Here is a 16,981-nt window from a genome sequence, read left to right on the forward strand (position 1 = left end):
GTACTGATATAAACCAAAGTTTGATTTACCTATTAAAATGACAAACACTTCTTAAAATATTAGTTACATTGTGTCTGTTAAGTTTTATTCTCTAGAGCTACTAACTGGACAAACGAAAGTTTGAATACCTCTGGTGAAACAGAAACTGTTATTTTAGAGTATTGTTCCACATTACAGAGTCTAAAACTTGGTTGATATAAAAATATCAATAAAATTGTAGCACACTGCTCTTCTTTACATATTAAGTGTGCTTGCTTACCTTGGCTTGACCCCTAAATCTCACTTTTGTGGTTTTTTGGCTTAAATATGAGGCATAACTGAAGTTCGTATGTTATTCTGACCATCTCGCTTTTAGAGAGTAGAGTGTCTGCTGCTGGCAAGCAATAAAGGCTTAATTGGAATGGCAATGTGTGGTCTGAGAGTTATTTCAGGGTCTCAGTATCCATATAACATTCATCCAGAGGAATTTTGCAGTCTGAGGCTATAATTCTCCTTTTAGTTATGACACTTGCTCCCAGGTGCAATGTAATCTCTTGAGGGTTTTAAATGCTCTATGGCCAGGTACTGAGGTGCACTCGTACAGTCCCAGTAACTTGGGAGGCTGAGGCAGGAGGATCAGAGATTCCAAGCCAGCCTGGGAAACAGAGTCAGACCCTGTCTCAAATTAAAATATAAAAAAGTGTTGGGGGTGTAGCTCAGTAGTAAACTGCCCCAGGTACATAGTCCCCGGTACTACATACACACACACACACACAGAGACACACACACACACACTTGTCCAGCAGCCTCATGCGTGCCAAGTGATTTCCATCAGATTCAGACAACTCAAGGGAGCCAATACTTACCATGTAATGGCTTAGAATATTCCGTGGTCACAGTGTCCCAGCTGATGATGCTACTGTGAATGAATGCAGAATGAAAATGAAATTTATGTACCAAATCCTCACAAAAGTGGAGGGCAGGGGACCATGCAGGAGAAGGTCCTTGAGCTTGATAGTTTGATAATAGACTTTCAGGAGGACTCTGTGAAAACCACAACATTACACCAAAAAAATGGCTTCTAAACTCACAGCTTTCCAAAGAAGATCATAGGATTTTTATCATTGGCTCTCAAGAGATTAATAAAACACAGAATGGGACCTGCAACTTCCAAGAAACTCCAGGAGAGCCTTTCTTCAGCACTGCAGTGGATTCTATTATGGTTCATTCTCAAGCACATTTTGAAACTGCTGGGCAATGATTCCGAAGACAATTAAAAACAGTAATGGCTTCCACGTGGAATGTTCCAGTTGAACATCTCTCAAACAGCTCCTCTTTTAAGCAAGGTGAGGTGGGCCATGCCTGTAATTCCAAATTCTGAGGAGCCTGAGGAAGGAAGATGGCAAGATTCAGGCCAGACTTGGTCATTTGGCAAGCCTGTTTCAAAATAAACCAAAGAGAACTGGGCAGTTGGCCCCTGGTACAATGCTGAGTACTGGAGGAGGGGAGAGTAAGATTTTAGGCTTCAAGTTGGTTTTATCAAGTTCTCTGATTACATGGGAAAAGTAAAACTAAATCATCTCTGTTAAAAGTTGAAGTATTATTTCATAGGACATAACTTTCTGTATTCACTTTAAATATCTTTCATCACTCTGGTTAAATGACTTATCTTTTAAAATGATTTGGGACCCCAGGTTTCATTAAGTGCTTTAAACCTTTTGAGATTATTGACTAACTTCTCTATGATCAAAGTCTACATTGTCATTTGACCTTGAGCTAACATTGGGATGTTCTAGAGCACTCCATATTTGCTCAAGGGATTTCTAGAAGAGAGATATTAAGGCAATTAGCCTAATTTGATATGAGGGGAAGTCCTGTCGAATATGACATAAATTTTTCAATTTATATTTATTTACATATTTTATGAATATTTGCTTTAAAATGGCAAAAATTCATAAAGACTCTCATATGTTTTTAGACATAATTCTGGACACCATATTAAAATGTATGCCAATCAAACCACCTTTTTAATAACTGGTTATCGTAAATTCCCAATAGATTTTTAACCTTGACAATTCTAAAGGTTTAGCATCAATAGTTGTCATTTGGGTGAAGATGTGGCTCATGTGGTAGTGTGCTCACCTGGCATACAAGCAGCCCTGGGTTCAATCCTCAGCATCACATACATATAAAGATGTTGTGTCTGCCAAAAAATAAAAAAAATAAATAAATATTAAAAACTCTCTCTCTCTCTCTCTCTCTCTCTCTCTCTCTCTCTCTAAAAAAAAGAGTTATTATTTTGATTATTGCCCTGAACATAACTAAAATCAGATTAATTAAGAAGACAAAAACCACTAACAAGTTTACTTGAACACAGGTCTATCATCTATCTATCTGTCTGTCTATCTATCGATGTATTTATTTATTCATTTCTTTATTTATTGTTGCTAGGGTTCAAACTCAGGGCCTCATGCATGCTAGGCAAATGCTCTATCTTTTCAAAATTGGAATTCAAAACAGGGTGTGGTGGTGAACACTTTTAATCCCATCTGCTGTGGTGTGAAGTGATAAATACAAACAATAAGTTTGTCAGTTATGGGATCCAGATTAGTAAAAAATACAGATGATGGATATAAAATCTTGAAAAGTGAGATAAGACAATTATAAAGCAAGAACTCTCATAGGCAGGCCTGAGACTCCATTTTGCTGCCTCCTATGAAAGAATGTTATAAGAGATGTTTCTGAGAAACTAAAATGGCAGCTGTTTTCATATTTTAAAAAATTGCATTTCTGTACTTTGTACCCCACAAATTGTACCCTCCTCAGGATGCACTGGTGGACGTGGAGAGCTATATCCTGGGTTTGATGATACTGTGGGTCTACAGGACTGAAGTAGATTCTCATCCTGATGACCCCCACCCAATTTTAGGATGTGACTGTCTAGCACCTGCTTGAACCCAGGACTGTGCTCAACTTAACTACAAAGCTAATGTGCTGGATTGCTGACTGGAAAATTTTGATCCTGCCTAGAGCCCAGAGGCCCCACTTAATAATGTTTTAATTTTTATGATTGGCTAGCTTGACATGAGAATAAGCAAGTCACTGAGTTGTGGATTTTGTGCTTATAATGTCTTTGGATGGATCAGGAAGCTACTGTCCTCTCACGGAGTTTGAGACTCTGTGGTGGGTGACAGGCCCTAGTCAGGGATGTAAAGCTCTCTTTTGATTTCAAATTTAGACTTAGAGTGCTTTCTGAAGGGACTCCTCATAACACCATCTATTTAGCAGGCTAAGGCAGAAGGATCTCAAATTCAAGGCCTGCCTCAGTAATTTAGTAAGAACCTGTCTCAAAAAAACCCAAAACTTAAAAAAATGGGCTCAGAATGTAGCTCAGTGGTGTAGTTCCCCTGGGTTCAAACCTTGGTACCCAAACTGAATTCATGAAAAATTTAATTAACTAAATAATTAATTTAAAAAATGAAAAAAAGCTGAGGATGTAGCTCAGTGGTAAAGCTCTCCTGGGCTCAATCCCCAGTGTCAAAAAATAAAAAATAAAAATACATAAATTCAGGGCCTAAATATTTTTTAAAAATGATCACCTGTACTCATAAAATTTCTGGAAAAGTCTAACTCTTCATAGAATAGTAAAGGCGAGAGATTGAAGATGAGATACCCAAGGCCTAATGAATAGGCAAAATTGAATTTAACAGTGATTTCCTGGTGGAGGGACTCTGAGAGCCACTCCCTCCAAACCCACCTTGTTGTTCAAATGTGGCTTAATGTGTTTCAACATTGATTCCTAGTCATCTATTAATTCCCTCCAATAGGGGACTGGACCAACCAGGAAAAGTGTATCCTGGCACTGAGATAGAATCAAACCCTAACCATTATGTGATGCATCCAGAGAAAAAAATCTTCATCCCAAGGGGGAAACATAAATGGTGCTCAAATCAACAGGCAGTAACTGTGTCAAATCCTGATGAAGGGCAAGAAGGGTGCTTCGAAGGGAAGGTCCCTGGGAAGCCCTGCCTGATGGCAGGAACTATCACAAAATAGTCAGCCCCAACCTCAGCTCTGCATAAAATCCACCCAACCCTCACCCCCCATGTTTTCTAAGAGGAAACCTGGCCAGGCACCACCTATTGTCCTTGAACTCAGGCCACCCTTGGTACTGAATCTGTGGAGCCAGTGATAATTGATTCAAAGCTGCCTTTGACACCTTGTCTCCCTTTGCCTCCTGGATGGGGCTCTGACTCATCTTTATTAGGGGGTGCTGCATTCCTGCTCTATTATGTTTGACCACACTTATCCTTTGGAGAGCCACTGTCTCTTGTGACTTAGGTTGATTGTCATTTTGACCTGCCTTGTGCACCAAGTCAGGAGTAATAAGAGAAGTCAGGGCTGTGGCATGAAGTCACCCTTTCAGCTGGTGACACACAGACAAATTCCAGAGAAACTTAAAATTAAATCAGAGAGTAGATTTCAAATATTGTAGAGCATAAAAACCAGAGACACTGTTGGATGTAGCCTTAATCCTATATAGCTGCACACACACATGAAATTAAATGTGTTTCATTTTGGCAAGGTATTATGTGAAACAGAAACCAAATATAACCTTAGCCAATTGTAATTATCCAACTAACATATCATTATGTGAGGTGAGCAGGGATATTTTCCAACAAAATACCCCAAAAGACCATCACGGTTTAGATGCTGTGTCTCCCAACAGCTCACATGTGACAATGTTTTTGGAGGAGAAATGATTGGTTTATAGCCTTAACCTAGCCAGTGAAAGAGTCCCTAGTGGGATTAACTGGGGGATAATGGGGGCAGGTGGGCTGTGGTTGGAGAAAGATGATCTCTAGGGTGTGAATATGGGTGTAGAGTTTGTTTCTGCAAGTGGCCATCTCTCTCTCTCTCTCTCTGCTTTCTGGTAAAGTGAGCCTCTTCCCTCTGCCACACGCTTCTGCCATGAGATTCAGTCTCAACTTGGAGGTGCTGTCTCTGAATTGAGGCCACTAAAACCAAGCCACCCAAATAAACATTTCCTCCTCTGTAGTTGTTGTCCTTGGGTCTTTTGGTTACAGCACCATAAAGCTAACTAAAACAACGAAAGACTGAAAAAACAGAAATTCAATTGTCTAACCACCACCCATCAAAACATTCCTTCTACATGTTCCCTGGAAGTGCTCACCTCACATGGCTCATCCAAACATTCCTTCTCTTTCTGTATCTCCTTCCTGAATTTTAGAATTTCATTTTGCTCAGACTCTTGAAATTTTCCTTTGCTTCTGTTCTTCTCCAAGGCTAAAGGCCTTGGAAAGTGCCTGTGGAAAAGGTTTTCTGGGAGATGTGCCCTGGGGCAGTCCCTGATTCTGAAGGAAGGCTCTCTAATTGGTGGCTTCCCTGAAGTCAAGGACACCTGCTGTCCAACCCTGTGTCTTTCTCTCCAACATCCCAAGTTGCCTGCCACTTTGACCCTCAGTGGCTTTCAGAGGTTCCCAAGTCTGATGGGGCATAGTGGCCCCTGCCTGTAATCAAAGCAATTAGGAGACTTGAGGAAGGGGCATGGCAAGTTTGAGGCCAGCCTCATCAACTTAGCGAGGACCTAAGCAATTTAGTGAGACTCTGCCTCCAAATAAAAGCAAAAAAATAAAAAGGAATGGAGATGTAGCTCACTGGAAGAGAGCCAATGGGTTTCATCCCCAGTACAAAGAGACAGAAGAAATATTGCCCTAAGTCTAGAAGACTGATTCTAACTTCCTTTGTGCTCTACCTAACTTATTGAGCTCATATTTGCTGCAAGTTAACTTGATACTTGTGTGACTGTGGGAAACATGGTTTCCATTCTATAATCTTTGTGGATGACACTATTGTCTTCAAAAAGCTGTTTTCTCTCTGGAATTTTCAAACTATTTTTGAAAATTATATTTTTCAAATAATTTTGATATGGCAAAGATCCCTGTAGAAAGGTATTTTCAAGTAATGTTTTTCTTACATTAGGGATTAAATACTTTTATATCTCACAGTAGAAACAGGAGGGTCACATATGGACAAAATTGAGTCCATGGTGGGGAGTGCATGGACATAGTCATAGCTGACTCTCACATCTCCCGATTCTGTGCTCTTGCATGACCATCAGATTCAATGAACTAATGCAAGGAAGAAAATCCCAGCATTATTAAGTGGGTGGAGATTTTGGAAGGTGATCACATACTGCTTTCTGATTGGATGCTGATCAATCAGATGGAGGTGGGGGCGTGGCCAGAGAGGTCCATAAAAGCTGCTGCAGAGCCAGAAGAGAAGCACAAGAGTCTTGCAGCCTAAGGAGACACATCCTGACCTGCTGAAGCTCAGAGCACCTGCACACCTGACCAGATTCTGTAAGTCCCTCACTGTCCTAAGGTACAGTGCCTTCCCTCCTCACCTGTGTGGATTCAGGAACAATTTAGTTCCTGTCTTTTCTCATGAAAAAACTTAGGCCTTCGATTTTGCCTCTCAGTTTGGTTTTGCCTTTATGCTGAATATTAGGATTTCCATTTTGGATTATGTCACTTTCAAATTCCTTTTTTTTTCTTGTCTTTTCTTTCTTTTTCTTTTTTTTTTTTTTTTGTACCAGGTATTGAACTCAGAAGTACTGGGTATTGTTCTCAGGAGCCCTCTACCACTGAGCCACATCCCAGCCCTGTTTTGTATTTTATTTAGAGACAGGGTCTCACTGAGTTGCTTAGCACCTGCTCTTGCTGAGGCTGGCTTTGATCCCTTGATCCTCCTGTGTCAGTCTCCGGAGCCCCTGGGATTATAGGTCTAGGCTCACATGCTCAACTTTTATTGATTTGCTTAATCTTTGTTTTTTAAGGTTTATATGAACAATATAATTTAATTATTTATCTATTTATTTACTTGGTGGTATGGTGATTGAACCCAGGGCCTTGTATATTCGAGGCAAGCACTGTAATAACGGAGGTATATCCCCACGTCACTATTTATTAATTTTTATGTGCTGCTGAGGATCAAGCCCAGTTCGGGCCCCAGCCACTTTCTTCACCAAGGAGATTGGATTCCTATTTCATTCTAATTGTTTGCAATTCTATTTTCTGATGATGGAAATATTTATATTGTGTGCCTATAAATTGTACTCTTTTGCTGGGTGTGGTGGCACACACCAATAATTCCGCCAACTCAAGAGGTTGAGGAGGCAGGAGGACTAGAGTCCAAAGCCAGCCTCAGAACACGAAATGCTACACAAATTAGTAAGTCTCAAATACAAAATAGGGTTAGGGAAGTGGCTCAGTGGTTGAGTGTCCTAAATTCAGTCGCCAATATTGGCCCCTAAAAGAGTATACTCTATGGCCTAGGTGGTTTTCTACTTTTATAATTTGTTTAAACAAATTAAAACAAAAGCTTCAAATGATCTCATGGAACAGTTCAGAGACTCTGTTCTGATCTATTTGTTCTCTTCAACATCCCCCTAAGTTTTCAGAATCTCACATGTGTAACAGATATCCATGAGACTCTGTTGTGATTTCCAAGTGTTTTATAATATAGGCACATGCTTTATAAATGCTCATATAAAAAAAAAATAAAAGGAATGTCATCCATATGAGGGCTAGTCTATTTCCACCCATATAGTTGTTGAATCTAGGAGCCTACTGTTTAGGTCACTTGACACTCCAATTCCCCCCTTTTAGAAGGACAAAATAATAATTCAAAGCTTTCCCCCATAAGGGTGAGATGTACTTGTATACTTCCCAGTACCCCCTTCCCAGAGGCTGGCAATGGATGGGATAGTGACCTTTTCCCTGGACCATTTTCCAGGAGTTGTCTTCATTCAGACTCCCCAGGATGACCGTCCAGTCCCCACCCACACTGCTGGAGCTGGCAGGGCGAAGCCTGCTGAGCGACAAGTCCAGGGCTGTCCTGGGTCTGGAGGACCTGCCCATAGAGCTCTTCCCACCACTCTTTGTGGAGGCCATCAGCAGGGGACACACTGAGGTCCTGAAGAAAATGGTGCAGGCCTGGCCCTTCACCCGCCTGCCCCTGGGGGCACTGATGAGGAAGCCACAGCTTGAAATGACCCAAGGGGTCCTGGAAGGGCTGGACATGCTGCTTGCCCAGCAGGATCACCCCAGGTGAGGGGGACCTAGGTGGCCTGGAAGGGAGCACCCTGGGTGCCAGGGAAGGTATAGGTATAGGCAGGGAGAGTGAGTGCTAAATTGTGCACCACAGGCTTCCTGTGCTGCCAGCAAGGAGGGGTGGAGAGGCCTTGGCCATGCTGAGCCCCATCTGGGAAAGGCTTCCAGATGTTGAGGTGCTTGTGGCAGCTGTGATGACCTATGAAGGAGGCTATACCTGCCCCTGCCTCAGTCTGTACAAGTGGGGGCACCAGGCTGGATAGGAGGGAAGTGAATGGAGAAAAGTGAGACAGAACGAAGAGGGGGAGCTGGGGGCAGCAGCTAAGAGGTGAAGAAGGGACCTCAGGGCTGATACTCTGCTGTCGTTCCCACAGGAGGTGGAAACTGCAGGTGCTAGATTTGCGGAATGTTCCCCAGAACTTCTGGAGGATGTGGTCTGGAGCTGTGGTTGACGCCTGCTCACCAGAAGACATTAAGAAGAATCGAACATTGAAACTCAGTCCAGCAATGGCAGCTAAGCCACCCTTCAAGGTTTTCGTAGACTTGAGCCTCAGAAAAAGACCCCTGGATGAATTCCTGACCCACTTGTTCCTGTGGGTCAGACAGAGAAGGGACAGGCTGCACCTGTGTTGCAATACGCTGAAGATCTTTGGAAAACCCACCAGCTACACCAGGAAGGTCCTGAGACTGCTGCAGCTGGACTCTGTCCAGAAGGTGGAAGTACATTGTGCCTGGGCGCCCTCCACCTTGGCTGCTTGTGCTCCTTTCTTGGGCCAGATGAGGAACCTGAGGAAGCTGCTTGTCTCCCAGGTGTATGTGCCTACCTACACCTCCCAAGAGGAGCAGGAGCAGCTGCTTGCCCAGCTCACCTCGCAGTTCCTCAGGATGGACTGCCTGCGGAAGTTCTGTGCCAATGCTGTCTTCCTCCTTGAGGGCCACCTGGAACAGGTGCTGAGGTGAGTAAGAGGGGGTGAATATCCTCTGCAGACCAGTTACAGGAAATTGGCACCTACCAGCCACTGACACTCTCATGGTTAATAAGGCACTGTAAGGTAAATAACTCATCCTTTAGTTCCTATTGGATCCTGAAGCTAGTTCGCATAATGTGTGTTGGAGCAGACTACTAAATGAGGGTCCAGAGTCTGGGAAGGGCCACCATGCTGGGGATCCAGTTGGGAGGGACAAAAGCTAGAAATGGGATTGATGTTCCCTCCGTGGGAGGCCTGTCCAGCGAAGGTGGTGGAAATCAGGTAGAGAAGAGTGCTTGGAAGGAGGGAAGCCCCAACACTGACACCTGTCAACAGGGAAGCTCTGTGCTCCCCAGCTGGGAGCAGAGGACCTGCCTCTATACCCACCTGGGGAAGGCTGTTCTGAACTCCAGGTAGTGATCCTGGGTGTAAGGGTCAGGAGCAGGGGTGGAAATCTTGCTGAGGATACAGGGTGTGTGCCTCTCAGAGGGTTAACCCCAGTGGATTTTGTTACATCCTGCCCAAATTTGTCCTTCATACATGACTCCCCATGACCTCCTGTGGCGAGACCTGTGACTTTCTGCTTCACAGTGAGGAGGGGACACAGAGATGTGGACTCTTCTGTTCACAGGAGATGTGGTGAAAGGCTCACCCTGACATGGGGTGATGTGAATGACCAGATTTTGCAAAAGGCAGCATCCTAAGTGTGGACCATTGTCAGATCACCAGGGTGACTTTGGGTTTGGGCCAATTTGTCTTCTCCCTCTTTGACATTTCTCCTCAGAACTAACTGTCTGGTTTTTCCTTAGGCACCTGAAGACCCCCCTGGAGACCCTCTCAATAACCAACTGCCCACTGTCAGATTCTGACTGGAAATACCTTTCCCGATATCCAAACGCCAGACAGCTCAGACACCTGGAACTGAGGGGCATCAAACTGACCGATTTCAGTCTGGAGCCCCTCCAAATCCTGCTGGACAGCACTGCAACCACACTGAACAGCCTGGACTTGGCAGCTTGTGGGATCACTGATTCCCAGCTCCAAGCCCTCTTGCCTGCCCTGAGCCGCTGCTCCCAGCTTGTGATCTTGAGCATCCATGGGAACCGCCTCTCTATGTCAACCCTGAGTGACCTGCTGCTTCACACTGCCAGGCTGAGCCAGTTGAGTGTAGAGCTGTACCCTGCCCCTCTGGAGAGCTATGATGCCTGGGGTACCATCCACCCAGGGAGATGTTCCCAACTCTGTGCTGAGCTGACAGCAATAGTGAGGGGTTTTAGGCAGCCAAACCTCCTTGTGTTCTCTACTGTCCCGTGTCGTCATTGTGGCTCCAAGTTCATGTATAACCAGGGCCTCATTCACTGCTCCTGTCCAATAGCTGCCTAGTTGAGTGTGTTTCAAAAGTGTACTTCTAGGCAATTGTATGTATACCCAAGATGTAAGGTCACCTTAGAGGGAACACAGAGCCCACCATTTCAGGCATTGTCTAAAGTGTGGATGGGAAAAGGAAAGTAGAGCAGGGGGCTCCATTGGACTAAAACCCCCCTAGGATAAGACCTTCAGGACATGTGTCTCTATAGAGACATACATAGGGACCTGGATTTCTAGAGTGGGATTCAGGCTTGATGGGCACAGAAAGATGCTACTTTCTTTCATGGCTGGTGCATAAATCATCATAAATGAACAGTATCTCAAGGTTAGTCTTCTGCCATCCTCTGCACTGGATTTACATGGCTTTCTAATGAAACCTTGGGATTCTCCAGGTGCTGATGGAGAAAGAAGGCATGGGGTACTTGGTGAACAATGAGGTTCAGCCCCAGGAAGTCAAGGTATCAAACTGAAATCTGGTTATGATGTGTGGCTACTCTGTGGCTTCACACATGCATGTTCACACAGGTGGATTGGAACATTCTATATAGGCATTGAACAATGAGCCATTGAAAGAAAACCTCTTCTCTGTGGACCTCAGTGCCACCTAGACATTCAATGCTGGTTCTTCCTCATGGGTCTCCATGTAGACCCAGAAAACTCAGGTCTTGGTCTCTGGGTGTGCGGGGCAAGGGCATCTGTGCATAAGACAGGCCCCATTGTCCCACTCCCAGTGCTGCAGGAGGTGTCCATGCTGCACATTGATCAGAACCTCTGGGACTCACCAAACCTTGCCTGTTATCCACCTAGGTAGTCTGTCCATAGTTAAACCTTTGGTGCCCCTTGAAGGTACCCAAATTCCCTTTCAGCAAAACTGAAATCCATTACAAGCTCTCATGGAAGGGACACGTTTAGCACATAACTGAGAGACCTTCCTCTAACACTTCTCTCCACTGAGGACTGGGCTGATGGGGTTGTGCAGTGACCTTAGCCTTAGTTTCTCATCCAAGGATGAGAACAATGTCCACCCAGTCTTCATTTGACGTATTCTAAAGCTGCCTGTGGACATGTTTTAATTGTGGCTTGAATAATTCTCCACACATAGTGAACTGGAACCCACTTTGATGTGTAAGCAGACTGCAGCTCACTCTTGGAACTGGTAGCAGAGTCTGGGTGAAGCACAGCTGGCCTCTCTGTCACCCACAGAGTGATCTTTATGCCTTGCTTCCTCTTTGTGGCACTTCCTTTTCTCCAGCTCTAAGTCTAGCTTGCACATGTGGGGCAGGTGGAAGGTTCTGAATGGCATTCATTTTGTTGGATTCAAGGATCAAATAAAGTCAAGGAAAATCTGCATAATGAGATCTGTCATCATGTGTTCTTTTAAGAGTTATCATGGCTAAAAGGGACTTGAAGGTACTCTGGTGCCTCCAGACCCCTTGAACACTGGAAGGATTGTAAGGGTACTTCGTTTTCTCAGATGCCTGGGGATAAAGCACTCACCTCCCTTTGAGTTCCTCATCTTTTGACTCTAGGTTAATTTGTGCTTTGAGCAAGCACAAAACTGTAGGATGTCATAACAAAAAGGACCTGGTTTGTAAGGATGGCCAGGTCAGAAAGTGGGACTGGGTTTCACTCCTTGGCTACTGAAAGATGCACAGTCCTTTGTGCACCTGTATCCAAAGACTCTACAGCCCCTTCTGGAACACTGGCCAATTTTACCTCCACAATTTAGAAAACCCAGAAACCATGCTATTCTAGAGAAATGAGTGAACTTCATCAAAGCTAACTCAGGGAGCTGGGGACATTTCTCTGTGGTGGAGCACTTGCTAGCATGTGGAAGGGCCTGGGTTCCATCCAAGGCATCACAGAGATATGTAAACAACAACAACAAAAAAATAAATCCAAAAATGATGTGACCACATTGGGAAGGTTTAATTGAAATAGAGCTGCCTATCTGTTAGAAATATTCAAAAAGAAAGAACCACAACCGACATGAAAACAATGGAATGCATTCTTTAATTGGTCTGGACAGGTGGGTCAAATTGATGTCCTGAAAGATTCTCTTCCACAAACAATTGGAAAAGCTGGCTTGGTGGTGCTCAGCTGTAGTTCCAGCAGCTCAGGATGTGAGGCAGGAGGATGGTGAGTTCAAAGTCAGCCTCAGCATCTTAGAGAGGTTGTAAGCAAGTTTGTGAGACCCTGTTTTAACAATCCTGCCTGGGGATGGGGCTCACTGGTATGGCACCCTTGGGTACACTGCCTGGTCCCCAAAACAATAAAAATCAAGTATGAAAAGCCAGTTGCAGTGGCACATGCCTGGGATCCCAGGTACTCTAGAAGCTTTATGATTTTATTCCTTCTCCCAAATTTACTAACTGGGGCATGACCCATCCTTATTTTATTCAGTCCCTTGAGATGCAATATTGGGCCATTTATTCCAGATCTATTTTCCTCATGAAGCTATTTCTTGCTGAGGACTTCCCAGTTAGAATTGCTTTTGCTGTATCCCCAGGTTTGAATATCTTGTGTGGCCCTTTTCATTGGTCTGCAGGCATTTTACACTTTCTTTTTTATTTTTAGTTATTTTTCTTATTTCTTACATACATAACAATGTTTTGATTTCTTCAATGACCCATTGGTTGTTGGGGAACACGCTGAAGAATTCCCATGCTTTGTAACTGTAAAGGTGTTCGCCCTGCTATGGATTCCATTCTTATTAAATTTGTCCAGATTTATTTTGAGAATACATGGAGAATATGTCGTGTGCTGTTGAGAAGGATGTTTGCTCTGCAGTGGTTGGGTGGGATGGTCTGTAAATGTCTACCCTGTGCAGACAGGATCTGTCCAGTGCTGAAAATAGGAGTTGACTGGGCTTGGCATGTGGCTCAAGCAGTAGTGTGCTTGCGTGACATGTGGGGCCCAGATTCCATCCTCAGCACCACATACAAACAAAGATTGTGTCCACCAAAAAAACTAAATATAAATATTAAATCAATCTCTCTCTCTCTCTCTCTCTCTCTCTCTCAAAAAAGGGGGGATTTGAAGCCCCCACTGTTCTTACTGTGTTGTAGTTGACTTCTTCTTTTACATTCCAGTAATATCTGTTTTGCACATGTGGGTGCTCGGTGTCAGGCACATGTATGTGTACAATTTCTGTCTCATGTTGCTGAATTGACCCCTTTATCATGGTGTGATCACCTTGTCTCTTTTTATTGTGTTTTAATCTGTAGTCTATTTTATCTGATAGGAGTGTAGCCATTCCTGCTCTAGGTTGGTTTTCTTGATGTGGAATATCATTTCCATCCCTTCACTGTCACTCTGTGTGTCTCCTGAGGTGAAGTGACTTTCTTGTAGATATCCAGTGACTGAGTCCATTAAAAAAAGAAAATCCATTCAGTCACTTTACATCTTAAAATAGGGGAGTTCATTCCCTTTACATTCAAGGTTTTTGATTGAAAGACACAGAATTATTTCTGCTGGTCTTGTTTGTTTTAAGTTTCTTTTTCTGATTTCTGTTTAGATCTTTTTCTCTGTTTTTCTCCCTTACTCTCTAGTCTGTTTCTGTGGGTTGGTGTTTTCTTCTGGGATAAATTTGGATTTCCTTCTTTGTCATTTGTGAACATGCTGTCATTTTTGTTTTTTCTTTGGGCTTCCTCTGGGATTTAGAAAATTTTTTCAGTTCCCAAAGAGTGTTTTAAGCTGAACAGAACCTCCCTCTGCTCTGATACCAGTACTCTCTTTTAAAAAAAAATCAAGTAAAAATATAACAACCTATTCCTCTGATAGGCAGAATGACAGCCTTTAAAACTCCGCACCCCAAAATTTTTTTCAGCAAAAGAACAAGGTACCCAAGTCACTTTTTCTTTTTCTCCTCTTTTTTCCCCCTTTGGTACCAGGAGTAGAACCCAAGGACACTAAACCACTGAGCCACAGTTCTAGCATTTTTTTTTTAATTCAGTAAATACAGAGTAGTGGGGAATTGCTCCTCCAGGCAGAAGGCCCCTCCCACATGGGTGTCAGAGGGAGATCTTATACCACTGTAGCCATGGTAGAGGGTACTTTCTCCTTCAGGTGGGTGACCCCTCCCACCTGGGTGGCTGGGGAGTTCCTATACCACTGCAGGTGGGGTAGAGGGAACTCTCCCCTCCAGATGGGTGACCCCTTCTATCTGGGTGTTCTGGGTAGAGGGGACTCACAGCTCCAGGAGGGAGACCCTTCCACCTGGGTGTCAGGGGGAGTTCTTATACTGCTGCAGGCAGGGTAGAGAGGACTCGCCCCTTCAATCGGGAGACCCCTCCCACCTGGGTGTCCAGGGGAGCTGATTACTTTAGCATCCAGGTAGAGGGGACTCGCTCCTACAGGCAGGATCCCCACCCAGCTGGCTGTCAGAGGGAGCTCCAATACTGTGACAGCAAGGGTCGAGGGAACATGCCCCTGCAGTCAGAAGATCCCTCCCACCTGGGTGTACTAGGAGCTCTTATATGGCAAAATGTAAAGTAGAGGGGACTCACACTTCCAGGCGGGATACCTCTCTCACCTGGGTGTCAGGGAAGCTTGTATACCGTGAAAGCCAGTGTAGAGGGGATTCTCCTGTCCATACAGAAGACCACTCCCATCTGTGTGTCTTGAAGAACTTGTATATGTCCACAGCCAGGGTAGAAGGGACTCATTGCTCCAGGAGGGAGACCCCTCTCACCTGGCTATGGGGGGGGCCTCCTATACCCCCTCAGCCAGTGTAGAGGGGACTCGAATCTCTAGTCAGGAGACACCATAACCTGGTTATCAGGGGGAGCTCCTATACCACCAGAGTCAGGGTAGAGTGGACACGCACCTCCAGTTGGAAGACTGCTCCCACCTGGGTGTCAGGGGACCTCATATACTGCTGCAGCCATGGTAAAGTGAACACGCTCCTCCAGGCGAGAGACACCTCCCATCTTGGTGCCAGGGCGAGCTTGTATTCCTCCTTGGCCAGGGTAGAGGGGACTCGCCCCTTCAGGTGGGAGACCCCCTTTCACCTAGTTGTCGGGGGAGCTCTTATACTGCTGCAGCCATTGGAGAGGGGACTTGCCCATCAAGGCAAGAAACCACGTTTCCCTGGGTGTGGGGAGGAGCTCATGCATCTCCAGAGCCAGGGTGGAGGGGATACGCCCTTTCCAGTGGGAGATATCTCCCATCTTGGTATGGGGGGGAGCTCCTAAACCACAGCAGCCAGAATAGAGGGCATTCGCCCCTCCAAGTAGGAGACCCCTCGCACCTTGTTCTTGGGAAAGCTGGTAAACCCCTGCAGCGAGGGAAGGGGAAAAATCACCCTTTTAGGACAGAGACCCCTCCCACCTGGGTGTCAGGTGGAGCTCATATACAGCCACAGTCAGGCTGAGGGTACTCGCCCCTCCATGCAGGAGACACTTCCTACCTGTGTGTCAGCAGGATCTCATATATCACCACAGCCAGGGTAAAGGGGACTGGCCCTTCCAGGCAGGAGACCCCTCTTACCAGTGTGTGTGGGGGAGATCCTACACAGCCTGGGTAGAGGGGATTTGCTCCTCCAGGCGGGGGATCCCTCCCACCTGGGTGTGGTGGGTGGAGCTCCTATACCCCTGACGCCAAGGTAGTGGGGACTGGCCCCTCCAGGCAGGAGACAACTCCCACCTTGGTGTCAGGGCGAGCAGTTACAGGACCACAGCTATGGTAGAAGGTACTTTCCCTTTCTGGCGGGAGGCCCCTCCCACCTGGGTGTCAGGGGGAGCTTGTATACCCCCAGCCATGTAGAGGGGACTCCCCCTCCAGGTGGGCATGGCAGGCCAAGGCGATGTGCCTGGGTGTGGTGTTTTCACACATGCTGGACATTCCCAGGGTCATGTGGTGCCTGGAGGCAGACTGGATGGTGGCGGAGTGTCCAGCAAGGACCTTGCTAGCAAAGTGCCACACCCCACCCTCACCCCCACCCATACTCCCACTTCACCAGAAGCTACTGAAGCCCAGGCACCAGGGCTCCGCAGGAAGGCGGAGGCCCCATGAACTGGATTGAGAGGGAGAAATTTTTTCCATTTGCAACAATGTAGATAAACCTGGAGGATATTATGCCAAGTGAAATAACCCAGACACAGACAAATACTGCTTGATCTCACTTATATAGGGTCTAAAAGTCAAACTCATTGAAGAAAGTAAATTCTTTTGGCTAGAGCTATACAAATTCATCAATTGCACACTTTCTAGAAAGAACAATACAGACGCAGAAGACACAATAAAAAATGAAAGAAAAATTGCTAGATTAATCCAAGGAAAGACCTCATAATGAAATTTTGAGAACACACACCCAGGCTAGAAAATCAAACAAAACACCCAATTTCAATAAGATTAAAAATCCTGCGTGTCCAGAGCCACAGTTTAGTCGGAATGACTCCTGGCATTTTGCCAGAGGGAATGGTTGAAAGATGACCCTGCCCCAAGAATAGGGCTGCTCTGGGGCTCTGGGATTAGGGCAGATCCTGCTGCCTCTGGCACCCTCTACTTTGGAGTTCCCCTGGAGTTCTC

At 45.2% G+C, this 16,981-nt stretch overlaps 1 protein-coding gene across 1 annotated transcript; it reads left to right on the top strand.

The window, feature by feature from the left end:
- Positions 1–7,824: 7,824 nt before the first annotated feature.
- Positions 7,825–16,465, top strand: LOC113178665 (PRAME family member 20-like). Its single transcript, XM_077791566.1, has 6 exons — positions 7,825–8,075; positions 8,489–8,711; positions 8,925–9,070; positions 9,892–10,345; positions 10,843–10,908; positions 16,301–16,465. Exons 1-6 carry the CDS (start codon positions 7,825–7,827, stop codon positions 16,463–16,465), a joined length of 1,305 nt encoding a protein of 434 aa, XP_077647692.1.
- The last annotated feature ends 516 nt before the right edge of the window (positions 16,466–16,981 follow it).

The sequence above is a fragment of the Urocitellus parryii genome, chromosome 11, assembly GCF_045843805.1.
Source record: "Urocitellus parryii isolate mUroPar1 chromosome 11, mUroPar1.hap1, whole genome shotgun sequence".
NCBI classification, from domain to species: Eukaryota; Metazoa; Chordata; class Mammalia; order Rodentia; family Sciuridae; genus Urocitellus; species Urocitellus parryii.

Bases quoted from the DNA above. Each gene is read 5' to 3' on its own strand.
- LOC113178665 (XM_077791566.1), top strand. From the start codon at position 7,825: ATGACCGTCCAGTCCCCACCCACACTGCTGGAGCTGGCAGGGCGAAGC. The intron at 8,076-8,488 runs GCTGGACATGCT...TCGTTCCCACAG, and splicing joins ACCCAAGGGGTCCTGGAAGG to GAGGTGGAAACTGCAGGTGC. The intron at 10,909-16,300 runs GTATCAAACTGA...GGACATTCCCAG, and splicing joins TTCAGCCCCAGGAAGTCAAG to GGTCATGTGGTGCCTGGAGG.